The sequence below is a fragment of the Falco punctatus genome, assembly GCF_963210335.1.
Source record: "Falco punctatus genome assembly, chromosome: 1".
NCBI lineage: Eukaryota > Metazoa > Chordata > Aves > Falconiformes > Falconidae > Falco > Falco punctatus.
In genome coordinates, this window is record NC_137580.1 from 6349393 (window position 1) to 6376187 (window position 26795).

Below are 26795 nucleotides of genomic sequence, written 5' to 3' on the forward strand. Positions count from 1 at the left end.
AACAGAGCATCTGCATCTCTGCTTCCTATGCAATTACTTGTAGTACAAGAAACAAATCCCTGTAAAGCACACTATGATGTCTTTGAGGCATAACGCTCTCCCAGTTGCCCTATCACCACCTGTTCATTATGAAATTATGTTAGTGATTATGTTGTTGTCAACATTAACACTATGAGCTAGCAGAGGCTTCTGAGATGTTGCCATTGTTTAATTATTCAGAACTCTTTGCCTGCTTTGTTTTCCTTCTTTCCACTGCTTGATGGCTTTCTCAGGAAGCTTTTAGGATTATTACATCTGTACCTAGAAAATAATTTTTAACATAAAGTTTTTCCTCTGGCATTCTTCTACATTATACTGAGGGGAAAAAAAGAAATAAACTGTGTCATACTCTGTAAGAATCAAACCAGGCTGAGACTGAGGAATTTTAAGGGGGTGGTGGTGGAAACATACAAATGGAGGGGGGAAATGCAGCATTATTCTCTAGACCTCTCCATGATGCCCTGGTTTGTTGCTGTAATTTTCTTACTAAGGGTCAATATATGACTGACTTTGGTTGAAGATTTTCATTTTTCCTACCCTCTGTTCTCCTGCCCTTTAAAATAATATGATCATTTCACTGTAAACCATTCCATTTTTGCCTGCAAAATACTTTTTTCTTGACTGTTTGTAAAACTATTGAAATGCTTCAATGGTGAACATACAATGAATGATCATCCTCTAATCTGTTCCACATGGATAGGGGGCCACTTTGTACATCCAGTACATAGAACTTCTTGATTCAGTTAAACGCAGCAAAACTGATGCTGTTGCAGTTTAACCTACAGGATCACTGAGGAAAACCGTATGTTTCTTAACAATTGCGTGGCACAGCATAAATACGCTATTGGAGACATGACATACATTATCATCTGTGAAGAATGGAAAAGCAAAATGAAGGATTAATGCACAGAAATTGAGTTTCGGTTCAATCTTCCAGTGAAAGCATTGTACCTTCTAGTTGTATATTTAAGGGTGCTTAAACTCTGTGAGAATTTCTGCATCTTTTATGGTTACATTTGAACATTCATTCTGATTTCTTTTTTCTTTTTTTTTAATCCCCCCCACCCCCCACCCGAGTATGTTCTTCAGAAGGGAACTGGTGATTCTCAGCACTACTAAAATTCATCCCATACGTTTTTAAACAGAGGCTTGTCGTAATGACCAGTGGTGGTGAACTTTCAAAGGATCAAAGAGTTGGCATGACAAGGATAACAACTAAAAACCCAAGTGCTATAATGCAAGGGATAGCTGTGTCACTTTAGTCAGGACATCAGACAGGGACCTGAGCAAGAAAAGTCTCTTTGGTTTCACTTGTGCTCGAAATACCATGAGAACCATTTTCTTGTGGTATTTCTGCATCCTGCCACACTAAAATTAAGATATGCAGAAATGCCAGTATATTTCTTTCTTCTCCCCCACCCCCCCCCCCCCCCCCCTTTTAAAGTTTACTAAGATTATCAAAAGTCCAAATTAGTTTTGACTTGATTGAAAGGAGGCTTTGGTGTGGTCCTTCCTTGTCTGGAGCAGTCCAACTGGCCGTTCCTAACAGCTGTGTTTGTATTATAATTGTCGACTGCTGGTGGTATTTCTGACTCAGTAATCAGGACTTGCTTAAGACTATCCACAAGAAAACCACGTTCTTCTAATGTCCTTTGGGAGCAGGTGGCTGTGAAGGGTCCCCAGGTCAGTCATGGTGTGTCCCATAAGGGAGCTGCAGGACAGTGTGTACCATTCGGCGTTCACCTCTGCCTTCTCCTCCCAGGCAGCCCAGAATTGTACTACACTAAAGGCAGAAAAAAACCCCAAAGAAGCGTATCAATCAACCCTTTGAGGAAGGAATTAATCACAGAAACTGCCAAATAAGCTCACTCTGCTCATGTATTGTATATACATATGTCTGCTGTCTCTCTTTGCTCTTCCCTTAAGGTGTCATCTTTGAACACATTGAAGTCAGTGAGAGTATGGCTGTGATGTAAAGCCATCGGTATTGGGGGAAAGAGCTGTAATATAGCACTTGGGTATCAATAGAGGATTTGGACTATTAAAAGTTCTCATTATGGACTGTAGTGGCCAGAGAGTGTAACTTCATAGGTTGATGTAGGTTCTACATATAAGGAAATATGTAGCAGATATTTAGGAACCCATAAAAGTAAAATCTCTGAATTTATGCTCAAATAAAACACTTCATATTCTTTATTATGGAAGATGACTGTAAGAATCCCACATAAGCACACTGCTCCAGATATTCCAGCTATTTCTGTGAAAGCCTGTTTTCTTTTGCTTTTTCTTCAGTGTGCAAGGTCATGGGATAGATATTTACAGAAGTGAGGAAATGGGAAGTTTGAAAGGTACCTTTTAGTTAGTCTGTAATGCTTGATTTTAAAAAATTATTCCATCTCAAATCCGAGGTCCAACAGCTGAGTAAGAAAGTTCAAAAGATAAGTGTGGGAAACTAAATTGTCATTGGCTGACATGAAGGATTTTGTAAACTGAGCTTCAGCCACCTTCCCCATTCCCAGGCCAAAAAATGGTGTTATTCAGCACATGTCTGGAGATCAAAGTTTGTAGTTATATGTAAATTTGAATCTTCACAGTTTGGTAAAGATCTAGTATATTTGTCTCTATTCAGCTTCAAAAAGCTGCAAAACCTCATCGCTAGAAACAGCAATTTCTTAAGGAGGGATAATGTAGACCGACTGAATGTTGTTGGGCAGAAAATCTAAGCGTTGGAGGCATGTGGGACTTTCTTTTTTGTCCAAGTATATAAATTGGTCTAATACATCCTGCAGCAGCCTACTGTTAGCAAGAATGACTAATTGTAGTAGCGGTGGTGTAGTCATGATTGACCAAAAAGATAACTGGAGTAATTTTTGCGTGAAAATTCAGCTGCCTAAACAGAGATTCTGATGTATGGGAGAAAGGTGGATAAAGGAGGGCTGGTGTGCCCAGAAAATTGACGTTCTTGGCTGTTTTGCTCAATTTTTATGAGGTGAGCAGGGAAAGCAGCATAACTCTATATTTTAAAAGATACAGATTTGGAAAGAAAAGAGAAACAGAAGGATTTCCTTCGCCAAAGATAGTTTCCTCAAACCTGCAACGTTGCAGGGTTAATCTTTTTCATCATTTGCAAGACCTAAGATGAGCATGAAAAGCCTTTGAGGTGGGGGCCGAGGAATGGTAGTGGATTCCAAGTGCTTACCTTCACAAGCTCTCAACCCACTGTTGTGCATTTTGATGTTCTTTTCCCAAGCTGATAGTACTCATGGAGCTGGTGTTTCCTCCAGGAGGAGGAGAGAGGCCTTCCCAGCCAGTTCTCAACTGCCTGACCCCATGGTGGAGCAATGCTTCTGCTGCCTTTGGTGACTTGGGGGACATTGCTCGGTCACGCTGCACCAGTGGACCCCAGATGAATTCATGTGTTCCCCTCTTGGAAGAGCCAGACAGCTCAGGTTTAACTCCTGTCATAGCCATTGTACAGCTCCCCATCATGGACACTTGGGGGCTGTTGTGTGGGTCCCACAAATAAAAAGTCCCATTTGTTTCTAAATGTCCCCTTATCTGCTTAGGCAGAAGCCTTGTGTCTCTCCTTGGCAATTTTCAGTGAGACCAAGGGTGAAGTTGGATGAATCAAAGTTGACCCTGTTGTAGCCTTCCCAGGACTAGCATTTGCCTCCAAAATGTTCAGGAGAACGTACAATACTTTAAGTCCTATGTCACCTGTGTTTGTTTGAGCAGACCTGCCGTGGCTTTGGCAGCCATGCAGAAGGTGGGAGCGGCAGGGGAATCTGCAGCGTGTGGCCGGGTGGTGCGGAGTCACTGGCACTCAGCAAGCTCATCTTAACAGACCTCTTTGTGATCCTCTGAGTACCCAGAGCTTGCCCAGCTGGCAGAGGAGATCCCGCCACCATAGCCTTGATGGTCAGCTGGGTCGGCTGAGGGCAGCCACAATGAGAAGGTCCATCTGTGGCCACATAAAAAAGCCTTTCTGGCTGCAAGTGGCCCGTGGCCATAGGGAGGGAACCCACCCCGCCCCTGATGCTGCAGGAGCCGATACAAAGCAGCCGCAGAAGGCTGCAGTCTGCAAATGAGGAATAAGGTGATGATGGCGTTTCCCTGGAATTTGTAGGAGGATGCAAAAATTTGGAATTTCTAGCCCTTGCAGTTCCCCGCTAGCAGCCTGTTTGATGCTCTGGGGAAAAAGCTTTTGGGCATTTTTAGAAAATGGCTCAGTTCTTCTAAATGCGAACCTGGAAAGTAACGTTTTGGCCTTGTGTGTTTTAATTGCTAAAATCTATTTAGACTCATATAGTGTTTCTTCTCAGAAAGGTGCCACTATAAAACCCTCTTAATGCTGCAAAACATCAGTCAGCATTCAGTCCTATATCTTTAATTCCCTTCCACTCACAGGAAAAAACGGTGATTTCTGAAGTGACTATAGCAATGCTTTTTCTACTGTGGCTCTGGGTAGGGAGCTTTTCTTCTCTGTTTGGGCAGCCTTCAGTGGTGGAGTTATCCTATCGTCCTGATGGCTGAATGTGTCTTAAATGTCACACCTGTGAGTTTAATTAGGTGATTTATTTAATATAGAGGTGTGACATTCCCGTCCTTGAACTGTTAATGCTTACTTTTTCTGTCTTTATCCTTCTTTTTTTTTTTTTTTTTTTTTTTTTTCTGGCATGGACAGAAGTGTTCTTACCAATTCAATCCATTTCTTATTACATGGCAGTAGACTTCATTTAATTAAATGCAACGTTATAAACTAAATGGTTCCCAAATGTATAATGTTTTAAGTATTTAACAAAAAAAACCCCCAAAACAACAAAAAAACTAAAAAGAAAAAAAAACCCCACCCTCACTAGCAAGTGTTTGCCAAGTGTTTGTATTGCTTTGGCAGGTATTTGGAATAGGTTTTGTAACTGGAGGTACTGCTAGATACAGAAGAATTAATGTTTTTTGTCTGGGGAAACGACATAGGATCACATGTGTGCGCATGTCCCAGCAGTGAACGGGGAGGGAAGGGTAGGCAGTGAATGGATGGGTGGAAGAGTGTTTTCTGGTCCCTGCAGTGGCCAAGCAGTGCTGCGGACTCAGGGCTCCAGGGGCAGATGGAGCCGCTTTGCTCTCCCTGCCCTCCTCGCCATGCGCCGTGCCCCGATGGCAGCACAAGAAGCAATTGCACCTCCTAACATGTGCTGTGTGCCGTAGTAAACGGGTCTTTCTGATACCCGTAGCGGTTGCTGAAGTGCATAGCCCTATGGTGCTCCCCAGGTGAGCGTGTTTTCATGTTGAGATTACAAACTGGGCGATGCATGCGCTCTGGGTATGCTGGACTAACTGAATGCAGTGCTGCCTGAGCTCTAACTTGTATGGCAAACCTCTCTGAGATGTTGTTCCAGTGCAGACTGGAAAACTGATCCTCTCCAGTTGTGGGAAGAGTCATGGTTCATGTCAACTTCTCCAGGAAAGATGTGCCTTGCCTGCCCCAGCTGCCTGGGCTGCGCCATCGAGACCAGCTGGGTGAGGAGAGGAGACATGCAACAGCTCTGCCATGTCCCTGTGCCCACTCTGAGCAGGTAGGCTGGCGTGGCAAGCTGGCCTTTGTCATATGCATGTATACATACACATGCACACACGGGTGCCATATGCAGTTGGAGCAGCTTATGGTCCTCGGTGCCAGCACAGTTACGCGTCCGTCCCACCGGGCTGCTGTTTCTGGGCGGACCTGGGAGAGGTCCTAGTATGTTAGATGGCCCTGTTGAAATGGAGTTCAAAATAACTTACTCGAACAATCAATCTCTTTTTTAAACTGTATGAATATTGACTGAGCTACACATGTTACTCATTTACCAGTACTGACAAAATAACCTGTATTTCATTATGGTTTTTGTGGGGAAGGGGGGGGAAAACATGACTGCTTGTGGCATTTTTTATCAGTTTTATTCCTTGTACCACTTGGATTTTTATCTCTCATATATTGTGAAGTTGGATTATTTGGGGTTTACATATATATGATTATGCATGTTTTGATGTGTGTTTTAAAAAGTGTGCTGTTACTTTCTTATGTTAGCCAAGGTTTGAGTAATGCATTCCTCAACCCAGTCTTAATTCCCTCTTGTTGCATGTGAGACCATGCCTCTTTTTAGAGAGCAGTAAATGATGTAGCGCTTAAACAATTATTTAAAAATATTGATTTCAGGAAGAGTGGGAATGACAACGTGGCTTGCTTTGCCTTTAGAAAAACATTTTTTACTGTTCTGGCTTTAGAAACGATGGAGTCAGCCCCCAAAGCCTTACTCATCGGTACCGCACTGCATCCTCAGCTAGCCTTTGCAGGTGTCTCAGGACTGGGAGTGGAGGTACCAATGTGGTGTCCTGGCTAGCGATCTTCTGCTGGGTCAGCAGAAGTAGTCACCTTTGCTGGAGGAATGCCACCAGCTGTGGCTGCTTGCATATAACGCGCCCAAGCAATAAGGAATTGGTAGTTGAAACATAGCCTGAATTGTTTGCTTTGCTTGCATTTGAATATCCAACCCTTCCTTTCCCTGTGCCCTGGGGTGCGTAACAGGACATCGTGACAAATCTTTGCCTGGAGTGACCTGATGGGGTATCTGAACACATGAATGGCTTGGTTGAAGTGGAGAGAGTCAGTCGGGGAAGCCCAGAGAGCATCTTTGCTTCTGGCTTCGGACCTGGGAGCTGCTGAGCAGCAGGGGTGAGCCCCCGGCTCCAGTGCTTGTTTCATTAGTGGCTGTGTCAGGATACTGCTGGTGGCCCCTTCCGCGATGTACGGTATGCCTGCCAGGGGCGAGTGCTGCAAAGAATAGTTTCTAGAAGTTTATTTCTGTGTGCTGCTTGGGCGTTTATTCATCCATTACTATGAGCATGTAGAGCAACATAATTTATCAGCCACATGTGTTTACTCACAGGCTAATAATGCCGTTTCCCATGTCTCTGGTTTTAATGAGCATTATGCCCAGATAGTGATGGACCCCTAGCACGAATGGATAAATCATACTGCATGTCTGCTAAAACCGGTATTTGCAGCTCTCTCACATGAACGAGTCATTTCTTTTCAGTGGCGTTATCATCTGGGCTTTGCCGAAAAGTTTGATGTAACCACAGTAGGTAGCGTGTTTCCAGACAATGCCTTATTGTCTGCACAGGCTGGACGCAGAGACCTTGCATACCTACTTAGAATCAAGATTAAATTACCAACCTTTTTGGCATTTTTATGTAAAATGTTCTTTATTATGGTCTTCTCATAGCTGAAGCATGAGTCACTTGCAAGCCATAATAGATTTTGGCTATGCTGCATGATGAAGTGTTCTGGATGCAGTGAAACATTTAATCAAGACTCCAGGCAGTGCAACTCCCAGTGGTCACCTTAACAAAAAAAAAAAAAAAAAAAAAAAAAGGGGGTGGGGGGTGGGGGGAGTGACAGTGGGAAGAAAGAAAAAACAAATTATGGCACCTTTTCTTTGCAGCACAAAGAAATTACATCTTCTTAACTGAAATTTTACGTAATGATGAAAATGGATTTACACCTAATTTAGACTAGATATAAGGAAGAAAATTTTCTTGACGGTGGTGAAGCACTGACAGAGGTTGCCCAGAGAGATGGCAGATGCCCCATCCCTGGGGACATTCAAGGTCAGTTTGGACGGGGCTCTGAGCAACCTGATCGAGTTGAAGATGTCCCTGCTCACTGCAGGGCAGTTTGGGCTAGGTGGCCTTTAAATGGCTCTGCCAACCAAACTGTTCTGTGATTCTATGATTTTTCTGGTAGTGCCAGTTAAATCCCCGAGTTTTTGAAAGCACTCTGATTTCCTGGCATTTTTTAGAAAATACTGACGCTTTATGTAATTGTAAATTTATATATATACATATAAATTACATAAATAAATTTATGTAATTGGTTGCAAAACATCAGATTGCCTTACTAAACTGTACTTTACCGTTTTAACTCCTGGGAAGTTACACAGTCTTAAAATACTGGAATTAGAACCCACAGATTAAAATTAGCAGGGTAACTCCAACATTACATATAAATCTTATTAACCATGTTTCCATGCATGTTTATTTAATGGTGAAAATTAAGCATTGACAAAATGCATTGAGCCCTAAGTTTCCAAACGATTAGAAGGCTGGTAATCAGTAGTAATTCCTGGTTTTGCGAAGGAGAAAGAAATATTTCTATAATCCCTGTTCCGTATGGGCTCAAACTGTTGTCTTTTCCTGGGTTAACGTTTATTCTGCGTTGGGGTGCTTGGAGTGGGCAGTTGTGTAGCCCTGGGCAACTTCCACATCCTCTCTTTTATTAAGGTACCCTTATGCTCAGACATCAAAATTAAGTTTTGTGCCCTCATCTGCTTCTGCGGAGAGATCCTAATTGTCCAAGGTCTAAGCATATGGCTGGCACGTGTTTATTGCCTAAGTGCTCGTCACCGTCACTTAAAATTAGGGACTTTGCCTGAAATGGACTAGAAGGAGTTTGGATTATATTCACCTCATTGATTTTTGTTGTTGGGTTTTTGTGTTGTTTCTTTTAAAGATGTTACTCCAAAAGTCAAAGATCAAGTGACTGCTGCTGCCCCATGACATTCAGACATGTCTTTTCTTTCCAAATAGCACCTTTTTAGAGGTGGGGTTTTTTCACATTTTCTCCCCAGCTGCAATCTTACCGCTGTTAATAGTGGGACTCTTAACAAGTTTGTTTTTCTATTTAACAGGTTTGCTGGCCTGCAGCACAATAGACTAATGTGATTTTTATTGTACTGGCATGCACTGGGATTGTTTGCATCCTGGAAAATGGGATATTCAGCTGCCTCGTTCAGCCTCTGTCTGAGCAAAAGCTATTGCCTTGTCCCAAGACATTTGCTTTATAAATGGGCTTTCCGTCTTGTTGTGGAAATTATAAATATGCATGCTCTGTAGTTCAGGTTTTCCACCTTCCTGAGCTCTGCTATTATTGGTTATCCAAGTAATTTTAAAACGTAAGTGTTTATTTTTCGTCCCCACACTTACTGTTTCCCAGTATTTTAGTTAGGGCAAGGTGGGAAACTGGTTCAGGGTAGCTTATGGGTTTTTATCATTATTAGGAACATTATTATAGAGATTTTCTAGGAACATCTGATTTCTTTTCCAAAAAGGATTTTTCTTCTTTTCTTTCTGGAAATGCATTTTTGCTTGCTTGTACTCTGGTAATCTTTCTGTTCCCTTGCCTTCACGGTTTGGAGGAAGCATGCACGCGCTGGTCCTGCAGACAGTTTAACTGTAACTTGGCTGATGTGAGTAGCCAATATGATTACTCACATCAACAAAAAAAGGAATCCACACATACATATGCCTTTTTCGGGATTAGTGAAGCATTATTTGCTGGATGAACAAAAAGGCTAAAGTGCTGGAGGCAGAAGAAAAATGATTGGCGTCGGCCAGTTTTTTCAGTCAGTTACATGGGTGTGATGAATTAATAGTTGAATTTTTCTTTTTTACGATTGTGAATGATATTGTTTAGAATATTTAACAAGGGATAGGGAATAGACTCCTTTCACTTTTATTCTGTTAAATTTGGTAACACACCTCCATGGTGTCCGGTGAAGAAGCTCCTTAATTTTTTAAATGTGAAGGGTCATATAATGGCTTAAGCATAAACACAAGTCTACAGGCAATGTGTGGCAATGCTGCTTTGTAGATTATTACACGGTATCTCTTGAGAGAGGCAATGAACCTCACATCAGAAAGCAAGGGGAAGAAGAATGACTCAACAACCTCTAAACTGAAAGAAAAGCTGTTGCCTTTCCACTCTGATCTTTAATCAAATAGCCGTAGCGTTTGAAGAAGTATCGAACGTGTGAGACATCTGGGAGTTCCTTTCTTCTTAGGTCGTGTTCTATCTATAGATCTCCGATCGAGCATGTAACGCGGACAGGGTGGCTGCAAGCAAGAATTACTGTGTGTGTTTGGGGACTCCCGGTGAAACTTGCTGCTGCCACATGAGCTCATTCAAGTCTCTTGTGGCATCTATTTTTCCCCTCATTTTCGTTCAATAGATGGAAGAACTGTAGAAAAAAATATTCTGTCTATAAACGCTCCTCACCTTGAAATAAAAGAAAAAGAAATGTTAATAAGTGCAATAAAACAGAGGGATAGGTTCTTGCCAAATGAGCCCATTGGTTTATAGAAGGTGTTACGATCGGATAGAATTTGGCACGTTGCCTTCCAGTGCAATGTTTTATTTTACATACCTTTGTAGCTCATAAACCCAGTAAGTTTGGTCACTAAAATAATTTCTTGTTCCAGAATAAAACTCTCATGTTAAGCTTTTTATGTTGAGCATGGAATTTGTCTAGCCTTTCAGTAATAATTGCCTGGGGCACTGGTGTTTTTGAAGTGGATTGGTTCTTTTGCCCTAAGAAATGAAACTTTGTCTTTGAGCAACTGTTCCTTAATTCAACAAATTACTTTGAATAACTATAAGAATAGATTATTCAAATGCAAACTCATATTCATTTTGGTTAACAAAAAAAAAAAAAGACCTTTTTTTCTTGGTTTCCATCATAATTTTCTCCTTCACCTCCCCCAGAATAAATTGTTTTCATAACTGTGTACAAAGTATGAAACTACTGAAGACTTGACACTGCAGCATCACTTTCTGTGTAAAGTGTCTCTTTCACAGAATCCTCATGAACGCCATCAGTTGATGCTCAAAGAGAGCATTTTGTACTTTCTTCAAAGTAAAGACATTTTGAAGCAGCAGTTGAATTTCCCAGTGACATTTTGCATTCAGGTTCCTGCCCTAAATGCTTCAATAGATACTGTACGCTTTAGGAAGGGAGGTTCTGGTATGATTTCTTATATCTGTTAAGACCTGAGGTTTGCCTGAATGAAGAAAAGAACTCTTGTTTTTCTTACATCTACGTGTAAAGTAAATTGAGGCAAAACCGTGTGAGGTGAGTGCTGCCCTGCCTCAATCTTTTCTGAATTTGTTTATGGAGGAAAAATACACAAAAGACTAATTTGAGCAGCAAATATGAATCTTAAGAAGATAAAGGTAATTAATACTTGCTCAGCTTTGTACATGTCTATGACAACAGGCTGCAGCAATTTAATTGTTGCAGATGAGGATGGGTTGGCCCTCTGTAATAGTGGCAGGGGCATGGCATCATTGCCAGAATGTTACTAAGCCTGCAGAATGAGAAATTTGATTCAGACATGGGGAAATTTATGGTATTGACCCGCTACTTTTGCTAATCTATGAGTTGTTGTATGTCTGTATTTTTGCATCTTAATTTAATATAGGTTGACTCAATATAAAACACACACAAACAAACAAAACCTACCCAAAGATAGTTTACATAGAAATTTATATGTAAAATTATTGTGGTTTTTTTTATAGGACATAGTAAATAAGTAGTGTATTTTTATGCAGAATAAACTGTGAGGGAAAGCTTTAATTTGCAGTCTTTTTTCTAGACATATTAAACGTGATGGAAAAGCATTATGTTAGAATTTATACAAAAGTAGAGTGATTGTTGTGGAGTTTTACATACATATGTACGTGGTTAGAACAAAGCTTTCTGATTCCTTCATTTCGCTTTGAAGAAACAAAGTAAGGCAACATTTTGAATCTATTAATCAGTTTTCCGTCCCAGGCTTAACAGACTTAGAAGTGTCTGTGACTATTTATGTTCCCATGGCTTCTGCAGGAATTCAAGGCTGTTAGAGGAGCAAAGCCCACATCAGTGCCTGGACCACCAGAGAGAGCAATTTAGACAACTACAAGGTGTGGGCAAACATGCGTCGCTACCTTGGCTGCTGCTATATTTTATTATGTTTGAGTCCTCTGAGTGAAAGTAAGAAGTTTTGGGTCCTTTATTATAGGTACTGTTGATATAAATGGAAATAGAGGATTTATCAGATGGAAAGTTGTGGAAGTTTTTGGTTAGAGACTAGCCATAGTGCTTTGAGTGGTCCAAGGACTGCTCTCAGGTGACAGATTCGTGCACCTGGCTTGCATCGTGGAGTCACATTAACTGATGGGTTTGAGGTGAGTCAAGAATATTCCCTCTGTTGGATAGATTTGGAGAAGGGAGGGGTGGTTATTACTTTTCATGTAGCCTGGGCATGTTGCTGCCTACAGCGATACAGGCGTTGTCACCTAATGAGTCCTTCCCATTCCAGGGACCAAGGTTTGGACAAATCCCATAAGATTATTTATGTATTTATTTATTTATTAATTCCTGTAGCATATTTCAGGTTTAGAGGTCTTTGGTTTCCTAGATATTTATTCTTGTACTTGCTGTTGTCGCTGGTGGGTGTTTTGTCGTTGGTGCACGCTGAGAGCACAGCACATGTTCTGTAGACCCTTCTGAACATGATGCCCATGGTACAGATGACCAGTATTACTGCCATGAGCACCTTGTCTTGCCTTCATTAAGTCTGAGGCAGAATTGCACGCAATTACTAATTGGTAGCATACGATACTAATCAATCTGTGTATTTCAAGAATCAGTGATACACGTTGATATCTTTATGCAAATGTAATGTGGGATTGGAAAGATAAGAGGCAGTTGGGTGGTGAGAGATGTAGTTTAAATGTTTGATTAAAGCTTTGTGGGTTATTTTTTTGTCTCATCTCTCCCCAGTAAAGATGTGATAAGACGTGCTTAAATCTTCCAGTGACCAAAGGTGAAAGACTTTGTGCTTGTGGTTGTCCTGTAGGCTTCTGCTTTGGGTTGGAACTCCTGAAATAATTTCGAAGTGACATGAATTTCTGAACTCCTGATTAGAAGACTGGACATTCAATTTATACCTTAACTCATTCAGGATGTATACTTTCTAAAATGAGGCCTTTGGCATAAAACATAATGGACTCTCTTGTTTTGGGGAAAATGTGAAGATTTTTCTCAAGGTTTTTCTTAGAGATGTATTCCTTGAGTGAAATTTCTGCAAACAGGCACATCCCAGGATCTTACTCCTTAGGTTTGTGTTACTGCGTGTAAGCCGAAGTCATAAGTTATAGGAGAAGTAGAAAGATAGCTTTACATAGGGATGCTAATTAGACTTAGCCAACAATGAATTATGAAGCAATATGCATTACCTAAGCCCTGTGGATAAATAGTAAATCATGGTGAAAATGTTCTTTAAAAATATTGCGGTCTCTTTCTAAAAAATTCTCTTCCTTATTTGAGAATTTCTTATTTTACCACTAACTAAAGCACGTCTTCAGTATAAAGTGCAGTGTCTTTGTTTACTTGTGAGCTGAATTTTAAGGATAAAATTACTTTCTTTATTTTTTTTTTTGTCAGTTCTTGGGAATCTGACTTTATAATTAATTTATTTTGTCCTGCAACCCTTAGCCATCTGTATTCTTGGATTCTGATTATTTTACATTATGCAAGCTGTAGGCAATACACAGCTCCTAACCCAACCCCCCAGAAGTTGTCATATATTTTTCATAGGATTCTTACAAAAGGCAATCTCTCATCACGAAAATGAGTTCTGGTGGTGAAATGTCACCTGCAGCTGAAACATTAGCTGTGCGTGACATATATGGTACCAATAAATAAATTGCAGAGCTGTGCAGCTGCTTTACCTTGAAACCGTATCTGGGGAAATGCTATACCTTGAGCAGAAGAGCATACGCGGTTTGCTGTGCCAGGTCGTGGGGCAGGACCCGCCTGGCAAGAATAGCGTCTCTCCCGTTTCTGTGATTAATTGTCGCCCAGATGCAGCAGTCGCCATGAAAACCGACCTAGGCTGGTTTATTCCCTGAAAGTTTGTGTCTGTTGTGTTTGTTAGTTGTCGAAGCATTGCCTGTGGTGCTCCGGTCAGCTCTTCTTGTGCTCCTGTTGTCAGGGATTTAAATTTAATGATAAATCTGTCTCAGGCCGTAAAGTGTTTTGTGTACCATTTGTGAACGGTCAAAGGAATTAAATACGGTATAAAGAAATAATGGCCGCTTGTGAAAGGTCATGTAAAGCCTATAGGACCAGGGTTTTGTCTGCACTTCCAGCAGATATATCTATAATATGAATGTAATCTTTCCTCTGCTTTTAAAAACACTTTAGTTCTCTCTAATGCTGTGGAAAAGTTCTGGCAGGGTGATGGTAACAGTAACCCACTGTGGGCATAAATACTGAACACAAAATGGGGGGGCGGGGTGGAGGGGAGAATAAAGCTTGCTTACTTGAGGTGGCTGAGGATGGCACCAGGTGGAAGGTGTCTCCCTGTGTGGCATATATAATGCCCAGGGACCAACGTAGCCATAAGGTGTTGACAATGGTCTAGATCTCTCCACCCTCTGAAGAAATCCTCTTGGAGGAAAAATGCTTATCAGGGAAAGAGCCGAGCTCCTCGCAGCCTTCTCTGCATTAGAAACATCCTCTGCAACAGAAGAGATGGGTGTGATGGAATCAAGTATACTCGCAGAGTACTTACATGTCTACAGCAATTTATAGGTTTGGGGTCTTTGATGGAGGACAGTAGCACAACACGCCAGATCTGTTCCATCACGAAGCCTGGCACTGGTGGCAACGTTAGCCTTTCTCAAACAGTTGCCTTTGGGAGGAAGGAGCGATGGAGCATCATTCAGGACGTGGTCTCAGGAAGCACCTAGAGACCCATGACCCTGGGGTGCAGCCGCTGAGGGCTCAGGGAAAGATGCAGCAGGTGAGCCCGGGTGACTAGGTTGTTCTGTGGGCACAGCCAAGCCTCTGTCACCAAGTGCTTATCTTTGGGATCATCCTGGTCATCAAGCCAGAGTGACTTGCCAATTGGTGGTCTGTATGAAAATAGAAAGAAGCAAGAAAATATTATGGCAGGCGACTAGAAATAGTAGAAATCGTAGACTTCAGATGGCCAGAAATATCTGTGCCGATTATAGCCGGAGCAGCCTAACCTGTATATTTTCGACAAAGTGCAGGGAGATAGATTCCTTGTGGGTAATGACATGGCAGGTACCGTAGTATAAATAATATGTTGTCAGTCAGTCTAGGTATCTTCCATAGCTTTGCCTCCCTGTGCAACAGCCCCATCTGCCCTTCTCTATTCCTCGATGAGCAACGAAGACAGACTTCCTTCAGCTACTCTGCTTTCTCATTTAGCGGGTCTTCAGAGTTTGGTGGCCATTTAATATTTTGGGTCCAAAACAAGCCTTTTTTCCCCCCAATAAATGTAAACCAGCTGTGTCCTCTCTTTCCTTCTTTCTTTTTTGGAATATTACATGTCATACCTGGTGACGAGGGAAAATGGAGCTCTGAGGCTTTTTGAATTAGCGTCAGCAGGGCAGCAATTTTGCTTATGTAAAACTAGAAATAAAGAACACACAACAACCCTTCAGGAGCTGTCATTACTGCTTGGAAAAGCATACAAATATTGCACGTAAAAAGAACATTTGTCTACGTGTGTGTAGGCAAGGAGAGTAGATGCTAGTGGGCGCTTCTAAAGTAACGTTTAATGTTTGCAATTAGAGGAGAGCTTAGAGAGAGAGAGAGTAAAACGAGATTATTTTTGTTAAAAAAACTTAAAGTGCAAGGGTGTTTTTTCCCCCCTTGGAACGGGAAGTTGCCAATATATAAACATTTCAGAGAGAATTTTACACCACCTCATCTTTGTGTCAGGCAGCATTTAATGGTTGAACGATCTCCTGCTCCGGGACTTGGCAGCTGTCCTCCAGGGGCCGACTTTGAGGATTACAATGACAGTCTATCAGTGGATCTTTTCCAATATAAACTAGACTAGGACCATTTAAAATCAGTTGCTATCAACAAGTCAAATTAACTTTATTTATGTTAGAGGCTTGCCTATGAGTATTTTATAACAATGTGGAATTTTAATATCCGCAGGGGCTATTCTTATTGGTGGTGTGATTTGGGAATGTTCTAATTTGTGTGATTAAGAACAATTTACCTGATTTCTTTCAAAATTATGCGATTTGTAACATTCAGGTCCAATCAGTGTCTAACTCGGCGCTCACGCAACTTTTTCTGATTCCTGCTTTTTACAGGTGGAAATAACACTTCAGGATATCAATGACAACCCACCAGTATTCCCCACAGATATGCTTGATCTGACCGTAGAAGAGAACATAGGAGATGGGTCTAAAATATTGCAGCTGACAGCCATGGATGCTGATGAGGTAGGAGCATGGTTTCTTATTTGAATATCTGTATTAAAAAAACTATTCTGGAAACGGACGCTTTTACTAATTCCCTTGCTCCTTCCATGAGAACTTGGCCTTGGGAATCACTGTGGTCCTGCTTTAAACTGCATTTGGCCCTTTTACAAAACTGTGTTTGTCATCATGGAGTCACAAGAGGTGCACACACACGAGCAAGTGAGACAAATACTCTATTACTTGAATGCTGCTCGCTGCTTTGTATATAATGAGTTAATATTTTCCTTACATCTTTTAATGAGCGGTTCTGCTAAGTGCAAAAATTTGCCCACATTTTGGTTTTAGGTGGTCTTGTTATCAGTCTCATCTTACGCCATACCTTGTGACTTGGTGAAGGTGCTGGACTGCCCAGCTTGTGATAAAGATTTATTGACATTTAATTTAAGGCACAGCTTGAGTTCTAAACTAACTTTGAAGCAGAGATGTTGTAGTTGAGCCCAGTTTCAAGGTGTCCAATGGAATTAACGTGAGACGAGCCTTGGAGAACAAGAAAACTTCTGACGGTGCCTAATTGCCCTTTGGCTGTACTTATTACCAATTTTATCCTTTCTTAAAGAAGGTCTTCACCAAAAAGAGGGGGAGAAGAAACAATGCTGGAATACATGCTCTGTACATGAACCTGTTTGCAAAATAGTTTTACCTGCTTAGATTCATTACTGCGAGGACGCTGCAACTAAGGATCTATTAAGAAACTAGCAAAAGGCTTTGAGCAACTGACATTAAACAGTTGGGAGTCACTTCATGAGGGATATTGCAGTCTTGTTGTACGTGTTAGGCAAATATATCTACATATAATTTGATGTATGCATTTGTTTTGGAAAGTAAGTTATGAGAATGTTTATCATATTGTTTCATTCACCTGAACTGATTCTTTCCACTGGGGAAAAGCCTAAAAAGTCAATATAAGCATTCAGAGAAGTTGTGTTGTCACTAAAATATAGGGTTACATTTGACAACGAGCAATCCTTGCATTCAAATAATAAGGTAATTTAACCTCCTCAGGAGAATTTTATTTCTGGTCTTTTTTGTGTTAGCTTGGTTAGTCGTCCTGTGACTTTTAATCGACGTACTTAATCTTACTACTGCAGAGGGAACCACTGGAACACCCCCAGGAATGGTATGAATGTGATCATGAACTTTTTGTTCTTCCCTTTATTTTCTGGTAGCAGCCTGACACACAGACGAAAAATAGAATTTTGGAAACGTGCATATCTGTAACAAAAATTCTAGCTGTTCGTCTTCAGATTAGGAAGAAGTAAATACTGAACAACCACTCTCTGCTGTGATATGGCAAACAGATGTCTAAGATGTTAACGATATATTATGCTTCAGCCTCTTTTGACCATTCCTAAACTGCACCTAATATGTTATCCGTTCTGAAGCACTCCATCCAGTGGGAATAGATTTGTTACCTTAGACAGAAATCACTCAATCTTTTTATAAAAAAGGATGATTTCAATTTCCCTACCAGAACATTTGTAACCCAAACCCTTTACAAAGAGTCTGAGGGTTTTTAGCAGTGCAGTTTAGGGTCGCAATACTTCTCCCCCCTCCTTTTTGAGGGCACGGTGAGCTCTCCTTGTTTTACATATAATATTCATGCGAGGTTACATTTTTCTGGCTTCTTTCTTTGCACACACACAACCCATATATGCAGCTCAGTAAAATGACATGCTGCCTTTGCTGCGTGCACAGATGCTCTCAGAATCACAGTTTTAGCTTCAGTAGGGTAAGTGACAGAACAGAGGTGTACAAGAATCCCTCTTGTAAATGCTTTAAAATAGTACGGTGAAGGCAGCAAATTTCAAGCCCTTGTCTGTTACAATATGGACATCACAGAGATCTGAGAAAAGACGTAAAGCCATTCTTTAGGTGCTAAGTGGTCACTTTAACAATTGCAACAGCTTCTAGCACTTTGCAACTTTTTAAAGTCAGTTGTTGGTGGGAAATTTCTATACAGCTTTTTAGTGAGTTTTACTTATCTGTATCTCGTTCTGCCTCTCACCTAAATCACCCAAAGTTACAACTTTGATTAAAGCAGTATCATGCCTGGCTGTAGTTTTAGCTGCTCTATTGGGAGGACACCGGCTACTCAAGCAAGCAGTGATGAATATGGTCATCTCTGAAATCTTAAATTCTCATCAGATGTTTTTGCTGAGCCACACAATTAGGGGGAAGTGTGTGACCTCCCCCAGGTACACCTGAACACACAGATGCTGTGTATGCTGAAGCACTGCATGCTGCTCTTCAGGGCTGTGCACCTGTAGAACCTTGTTTTCTTTCTAAATTTCATTTTATCAGTTAGCTCAGTCCAACTCTTTGAAACAACACCCCAGAGAAAAAGTTTGGCACGAGGCACTCTCATAAGGTCAGGTAACTAAAGCTTGTCTCTCATCTCACAAATATGAGCAGGTGTTTATCTCTGTTAATTTGCTTTTTTAGGCAAGAGTGTTTGAAACAGCGATAGAATTTCTATCTCCCTGATCTCTTTGATCTGTTGTTCACTGCAGAAGTGCTACTTGTGTGCCAGCAGCAGGGTTCAGCTGTGGAACCTGAGCTCTGCCCTGGCACCAGGGCAGGGCACGGTAAATACCTGCTCACCCACCAAAACACACCGCGGGCACAGTCAGCGTGTGGGGATGTAGGCACATGTGTCTGATGTTGGCAGGTACCAAACCTTCGGTGCCCCTCAGCCTGCCTTGGAAAAAGAAGGACGTGACTCCAGGATGTTAGGTCTCTCTCTGTTTTCCCTTAACAACCAAAGTTGGTCTGCTAAATTTTGATAATAATATAAAAATAAATTCAGAAGCAAAATTTAGAGCTGAGTACTGGCTTTTGGGGGAGATGTCACCCAAGCTGGTGCTGCGTGCCTCTATCCCTTGGACCACCCTCTGGGTGCAGCAGTCCCTGCACAACCCGTCCCCAGGAGGTGGATGAATAGGGAGCTCAAGTAGCATCCCTTTTTCTAGGAGACCTCAGTCCTCCTCAGAGCTAAGAGCTGTAGTAAGGTTGATCAGTTTTCTTGTTAATAGTCAATGATGCAGACTGGATGCAGGGGACTTCTTGTGGTTTGTGACAGGGCAGGGCTGAGGCAAAATGCACTGTGTCAATATTTTTTGGATGGAAGCTTCCATATTTTTTTTCCTAAGTTTTAAATTCAACCTTTAAGTGGGGGGAAGTGATCAGTTTTCTACATAACGTTTATTTTCCTTAATTTTCTTTTTTAACAGAAATGTGCAAAGTCCATATGAAACCATTTTTTCCAAGGACAAATGAGATACTTTGACTCAAAAGCAAATGCTTTTGACTTCCAGCGCAACCCAAGAGATCATAACTGTGATTTTAATGACACATGATTTTTCACTTCGGGGCTGTTTATTTACAGGGGTAAATGTACTTCCATGTAGAAACTGGCCTTTGAGGGGCTGCTGCAGGCATGGCTCCCATGAGTTTCTCCTGCCCAGGAGCTGCAGCTCTTGCCATGCATGCTGGCTGATGGAGCTGCCGCATGGCTGCCCCTGGTCCTCCCTCCTTTCATCCCTCCCTCTCCTCTTCCCTCCATCCTGCCTCCAGAAAGCGAGAAAGGCAGAGCTGATCTCACTGCCAGGCATTTAATTTAACCTTTGAACATAAAACAAGAAGAATAAACGCTGATCCCTGTTAAGAGGGAAGATGTTGCTCTGCTCAGTGATGCTGGCTTGAAATTCAAACAGGTATCAGAGCTTTATGGCACTGACTGGATGCGATCCTTTCGTGAACAGTGGAGCAAAAAGTATCTGAGTAATCTTGTCATTTCATGTCTCATAAATAAAAAAATGTATGCGTATGTGTCTATTCTGGAGAAATGAAGGGAGTGGACAAGAAGGCTGTTTATTGAAGGAAACAGTTATGAAAAATATTTGCCGAGTACAGTTACTGGAACAATTCTTGTGTTACTGAAAATTATGATGTGGTTTTCCTGGCAAATAACTTGATTTGACCACTTCTGTTTTTACTTAGGGAGCCAATGCCCTCGTCACATACACTATTATCAGCGGTGCGGATGATAGCTTCCACATTGACCCCGAGTCAGGAGATCTGATAGCCACCAAGCGCCTGGACCGGGAGCGCCGCTCCAAGTACTCCTTGCTGGTTCGTGCTGACGATGGCCTGCAGTCCTCAGACATGAGAATAAACATCACTGTTAGCGATGTGAATGACCATATTCCCAAATTCTCCAAGCCAGTGTATTCCTTTGACATCCCGGAAGATGCCACTCCAGGTGAATAGGAAATGGCCCTAAAATGGGCTGAATTTCTTCTTTTCGCTCATCCACAGGGACTTGAGGGGGAGGGGTAGCAGACCTGTCTGACTTGGACAGGAGGCAGAAGATGCTGAAGGCAGCTATTGGATGGGGCAGGGAAATGCCGGGAATCGTGCCATGCCTAAAGCCTGCTTGCTAGGAAATCGGTATCACTAGTGAGGTCAAATATATTTTCAATGGGAAGTAGAGAAATGATTGCCACTCAAATAAATAAATCCTAGGTGCAGAATAGGCATTACACCTGTATCCCAGTGGAAGCCTCTGAGTGCAACTACTTAAAAAATAGCTAACAGAAAAGTAGGGAGAGGCATGATTTACAGGATACAAACAGTATAACCTGTCATGAAGATGTAATGGTGATGCCAGTATTGATTTAGTAAGCTGTCTCCAGTGAATGTGACTTACACTACTTCATTCATCAAGTGTGGGATCACAGAATGGGTGACCATTGAGCAGCCGCTAATATACTGATTCTGTAAGAATATTCCCTACACGTGCTCAGCTACTAACCCTACCACTGTGTTTCTTTGATCTTGTCTTTGACTCCTGGTTTTGACAAAGTTTTTGTAGAAAATCTAAGCCTTAGATAATTAATTCTGGTTCCTAAATATGATCATTGACCTCTTCAGCTGGTTTTTTTTAACCTGCTTTTAAAGCTAGTTTCATATGCAAAAGTGTTTTGATATGTAAAAGTTAGGTTGTAAGCTAGAAAATACTTAGACCAAAAAAACGTGTTCAAACCCAGTGCTATATTATATGCCTCCAGATGGGAAATGAATATTACTTGCAATAAAACATTTCCAGTATTTTATACAGACTGCCAGTATGAAAGCAGTATCTAACGGCGTTAGTAACTGAAGCATCTTTGAAGCTTGTTCTAAAACAAGAATAAACAAAGGAGATTGAAATGACGTGGTGATAGCTTTCAAGCTTTTATTAGGACTTTGATTTATAAGCGTGGGAGGCTCAGCTTGGGACAACCAAGATTACCCCCATGCTTCCAACTTTTGCACTCTGTCCCACAGTCACATCTGCAAAATTCAGTGGTGTTTTGTGTTAAAGGATCGCAGTGCGATCAGCTGCACCTCAGAAATCTGATCTGGACGTCATGGAGATGTCTGTTTAGCATGGGATGGTTTGGTTGCTGATCCCCAGCTAAGCTCGTCTCTCTTGTCACTCCGAGTCCTGAGCCTCACTCTGTTTTAGCAGGAATAACACTGGAAACAGTGAGCGTGATTACCTCCACGTTAAGATGAGGCTCCTTTCTTTAATCATTTGTGGGAGTACGCTTGTGCCTTATACCCTCTACACGGTCCCAGAGCAGCGGGCAGGCTCATCCAGAGGGGAGGTGCTGCCGGCTTTCCCCTTTGGGGCTTCGCTTTCTATCCCAGAGGGTTATCCCTGTTCCCCTTGCAGTCTGGCCGCTGTGATGGGGAGTTGTACCTTCCCCGATCCCTCAGCGAGGCGCTCCGCTGACCTCCCCTGACCCTGCCGTACTGCAAACTGGCTGGAGGGCTGATAATCCCATCCAGCTTCAGGACGGCCCCCTTCACCAATTAACACACAACCCTTCACCAATTAATGCACAATCAGAAATGCTAAAGCATGAGCTAATCAAATGGATGTAAAAGATACCAGCAGATTCAGCTGGATTAAAGTTGTAGCACTTTTCTCCGTTTTGATGATAAGCAGGTTTTGTTGTCACGTTGCTCAAAAATAGTTAGCTGTGCCGCAGCACTTGTAATTAATCTGGTTCCATGAAAATGAAATTAAATGATTAATTTTCTTGGAAATTACCTGGTCTTAATTATAATTAATGTTATAAATACTAAAAAGTGACACTTCATTTCCAAACTTTAGTTAAGATAGGTCAGCCATGCAAACGCAGCTCTGCAGAAATGAAAACAATGGCACAGATTCACAAAGAGTTGAATTTCAGAAAACAGTGAAGAACGGACCCCTATAAGGTTTCTGGTTTTCTAACCGCAGTTACCCTGTGAAGGCACTTTTTCAAAAAGTAGAGCTGGGATATTTGGTTTGTACTGACATTTTGGTTTCTGCATTCAGAAAGAAATACCCAGAAGGTTTCAGAACTCGTATTTGTCTGTGGGGAGGAAGGGGGGTTCTTTGAGTCATGGAAAGAAAATACCTAGGAGGAGAAAAGGTATTTTTGCCCCAGTTGATATCTAATCTGGACCTGTTAAGATAAAGCCAAATATTCCTGACCATTTCTGGGGGTTTTTTGGTTTTTTTTTTAGTAGTCCTTTAAAAGAAACATCATACTGAATACTGTTCCTTTCAGCTTTGAAAAACCTATCATGGTATTGAGTCATACAACACCCAGGCTTGAATTTTTACCGAAGGATACCTCTTCTTCTACAGAGCAGCTTGATGATGAGCTGGGTCTGACCACACCAGTGGGCTGCCTGTTGCCAGTGCTTGATTTTGCTATCCTGTTTCTGTGCAGGTTCCTTAGTGGCAGCCATTCTCGCCACTGATGACGACTCTGGTGTCAACGGGGAAATCACATACAGCGTAAGTGAAGATGATGAAGAAGGTATCTTCTTCCTGAACCCCGTTACTGGAGTCTTCAACCTGACTCGTGCACTGGACTACGAAGCACAGCAGTATTACATTCTCACCGTCCGTGCAGAAGATGGGGGAGGCCAATTTACTACCATCAGAGTGTACTTCAATATATTGGACATCAACGATAACCCACCAGTGTTCAGCATGACCTCATATAGCACTTCTGTGATGGAGAACCTGTCTCCAGGATCCGCTATTCTCAACTGCAGTGTCACTGATGCAGATGATGGTAGGTGTTCCCTCATATTCTGCATCTCTGATGATAAATATGTATTTCACCTTAGTGACACATTAGAAGACCTAGTAGAACGGGCAAATTAAGGGTATTCTTAGGGTGCCATCATATGCTTAAATTCACTGCATGTTGTGTAAATAAACTTATTTTTCTCATATTTCACATTAGGTTTAAGTGGGTGGCTTGTTCCTTGTTTTTATTTGTGATAAATCAAAAATATAGTCAAATACTGCTTTTAACTTCTGTTGTGGAAATGAGTTGTGGAGCTGTAGTTTACCTAGAGAATGTTACAGCAGTTGAACACCATGGTTTCTCCCCTGGCATTTTTTTGCACATTGAAATTAGACTTAAATGTTCTTGCAGATTGTTTTGTTTGTTTTTTTTTTTTTTCTTAAAGTTTATTATATATTCTAGATAAGATTTTCACAATATGAGACGTCATCTGCAATAGTCTCAAATGTACTGTAACTTTTATAGTGTATCATGAAGAGAATTGCGGTCTACAGGGTATTGATAGTAGATGTAAAAAATGATTAGCAGAGATCATCGGAAAATTTCTCATTAAAATAAGCTTTAATCTTCGGGTTATTTATGGCATCTAGAAGGTGTTAATGCGTTGGAGTGTAAAAGATACAATCTTTATAGCTTGCTTAACTGTTTTGCCATACAGTTGATGTCCAAGCAAGATTAATTATAGAATATGGCCGTAAAATACATAAAAGTGACTCCATAGCATATTGCATTTTCTTAGGTGTCCACAGACATTAGTCAGTGTGACTTAATACAAAATTATTCGTAACGCTCGTAGTGACTTTACAGGTGAAGGTTATTTTTGTGACATGTTAGGCAACCTTGTCTCCTCTCAACTTGACACTAGCTCAGCAAAGCCCATAGAAATGTCTAAAACTGAACTGTGTGCTTCAAGCACAAAGCACCTACACGCTTTGAGGAATCCCAGTTTCTGCACCTAAAGTGACTGAACTGATTAAGATTATTCTGTAGAACAGTTTTTCCTCAGGAAGTGCTGAGTTGTTGAACTCAAACATTTTTGTGGGAATGTAATTTTTGTGCTGTTGGATAGAACTTTCCATGGTAAAAATTGTTCAAGTAGTTTTGAGATCTAACTGAGAAAGTGAGTGAGATGACATTCCATAAGATAAGCCAACAAGTCAGAAATTATAACTTGCATGGATCTCCCTTCCTCACCACTCTTGTTAAAGCTTTGATTTTAAGTAGACTAACTGTAAGTTGGAGGAGGAACTTGTGCTTGCATTATGCCTATCCAGGGAAGGGATTGCTCCTTCAGACCTGTAGATAAATGGGTTTGTGTCTAATCTCTCTTCCCTTTTATTTCTGGTGTTCCTATTAGGGGTGCAATGCTTGGTTTCAAATATTTTTGGAAGTTAATTTCGCTTAACCATAATGGGTCTGTTTTCCTTTTCGCTTGCACCTCATACATTAATTTCCATCTGCACGCAGCAGACTTGAACTATATCATAGCACTGACGTATCGTTTTACATTCATCATGCACTCAATTATCAAGGAAGCAAATGGGTATTTGAGGAGCAATGCAATGACAAGTCAGATATCTTGCCTTTTTATTTTCTGGCACACTTACTTTTCTATCAGGCTGGATTTAAAATTAATGGGGCAGAAATTTCATTCCAAGAGCATGCCAGGTTGAGTTCCCCCACAGGACTGTAACTTCAGCAAATGTTATGATCTATTGGTGTTTCTGTTTCAAGCCCAAACTTGTTCTCCTGTGTTGTCTTATATTTATCTAGAGTACAGAAATGGCTAGTACTATCCTCCTCTGCACAGATAACACACTCAATGCACACAAATACAATTTCATTGATTATTTATGTTATATGATCCCATAGTTTGAAGGAGCTCTGAAAGGACATTGTTTTATAATGAGGGTATACCTCCTCTTTTAGGATAAACACTGATAAAAGACAAAAACATAGTGATAGTGAAACTGCTCCCATTGTCATTTTCTTGTTCAACACACCCCTTGGGAAACCGTAGCTGTTTATCTCAGCTTTGACAGTTTCCTATACAGATGTATAGTAAACATCAGCTACGGCTCTTGTCTATTTACAAAGCAATAAAGAACTCTGTTTCCTTAAACGTATTCATTTTGAGATTCAGATTTGAATATTTTCCACGTCAAGTAACAGGGAAAATCTCAGGGCAAAGCACATACTTCTGAAGGAAGATGGGAGTAAGATGATTTGGGTGGGGTGGTGGTGTCTCATTAATAAATACATAAAAATGGAAAAAACCACCTATAAAAATCATCATTAAATTGGTGGCTTCATAGAGTTTTATCAGGTTGGCCCTCAGATTAAATAAAGCCAATGCTCAGCTGCAAACCTGGGGAGAGGGAATGGATGAGATGCACAATGCCAGCTTGGCATGCTGTGTCTGAAAAAGAATAGTTCATTGTCTGGCAATCCTGGCTCCACTGATACTTAGTCAACTCTTCTGCTTCACGGTTTAGTCTATATAAGCATTAGAAGCACCAAAACCTAGAAGAATACAGGACAAGGAATGAGAAGGTATATGGAGGTGAGATAAAGAAGAACGAGCAGCACATTTTATAGGACCGCCACCACCATACAAAACACTGGGGAGCGGGGAAAAGAGTATTTTTAAAGTAATTTTCTTCTGTAAAATCTATTTCCTACCCATCTCCAAAGTCAATTGACAAAAATCTTGAATTGACAGAAAGTACTTTACTGAAATTAGAAGACTTTCATCCATATAATTAGTCATTTGAAAATACATTTGAACAAAAATAGACGAGCATTAGACTTTCAAAGTGCTTCACTTGATTAAAGTAATGTAGAAACACCAATATCTGGCATATAATGTATTAATTTCTTTAATTGCATTAAAATGTTTTGTCTTTCATGTTTGGTTCTATTTATTTTATAATTAAGTTCCTATAAAAGAAGAGGAGAGAGGGAAAGATGCCAATTAGAGGAACTGCTGGGCGAAAGACAAGTAAGACCAGAGTTCCCAAGTCTGAGCATAATCAGCAGCAGAGAATAATAAATCTAACGCAGGAATAATTTTATTATCAGAGCAATTCAGACAGAAAAGAGCTTCTGAGTAAAAATGACAAAACGCACAGCAAAGTAGTCGGGTACTTAGACAGCTTGGTTTCTTTGCGTGAAAAAGCAGGTTTGAGGGGTAAATTAGTAGCGAACGGTCTGTTAACCTAGTGACCCTAGATCACAGTCTTTATGACCCAAAACAAGAAAGCAAAACTTTTCAGAATTAATTAAAATAGGAGAAGGAGTAAGATTGATATAGATATAGTTATATACAAGAGAAGACTCATTTCAGTCAGGTGTTCCCGAGACTTAGTTGTTTAGGGTGAGCTCTGGAGTTGAAGTGGCAGCATACGTTTGTTTCCTGTTATGGCGTATTTAAGGCCATT

At 41.1% G+C, this 26795-nt stretch overlaps 1 protein-coding gene across 2 annotated transcripts in view; it reads left to right on the plus strand.

The window, feature by feature from the left end:
• FAT4 (FAT atypical cadherin 4) overlaps positions 1–26795 on the plus strand; it is a 366865-nt gene that overhangs the window by 274833 nt on the left and 65237 nt on the right. For both annotated transcript variants that reach the window (XM_080373767.1, XM_080373766.1), the window contains 3 exons: positions 16046–16177; positions 20216–20477; positions 22987–23337. In XM_080373767.1, coding sequence (XP_080229893.1) covers positions 16046–16177; positions 20216–20477; positions 22987–23337 — 745 coding nt within the window. The remainder of the gene's footprint in view (positions 1–16045; positions 16178–20215; positions 20478–22986; positions 23338–26795) is intronic.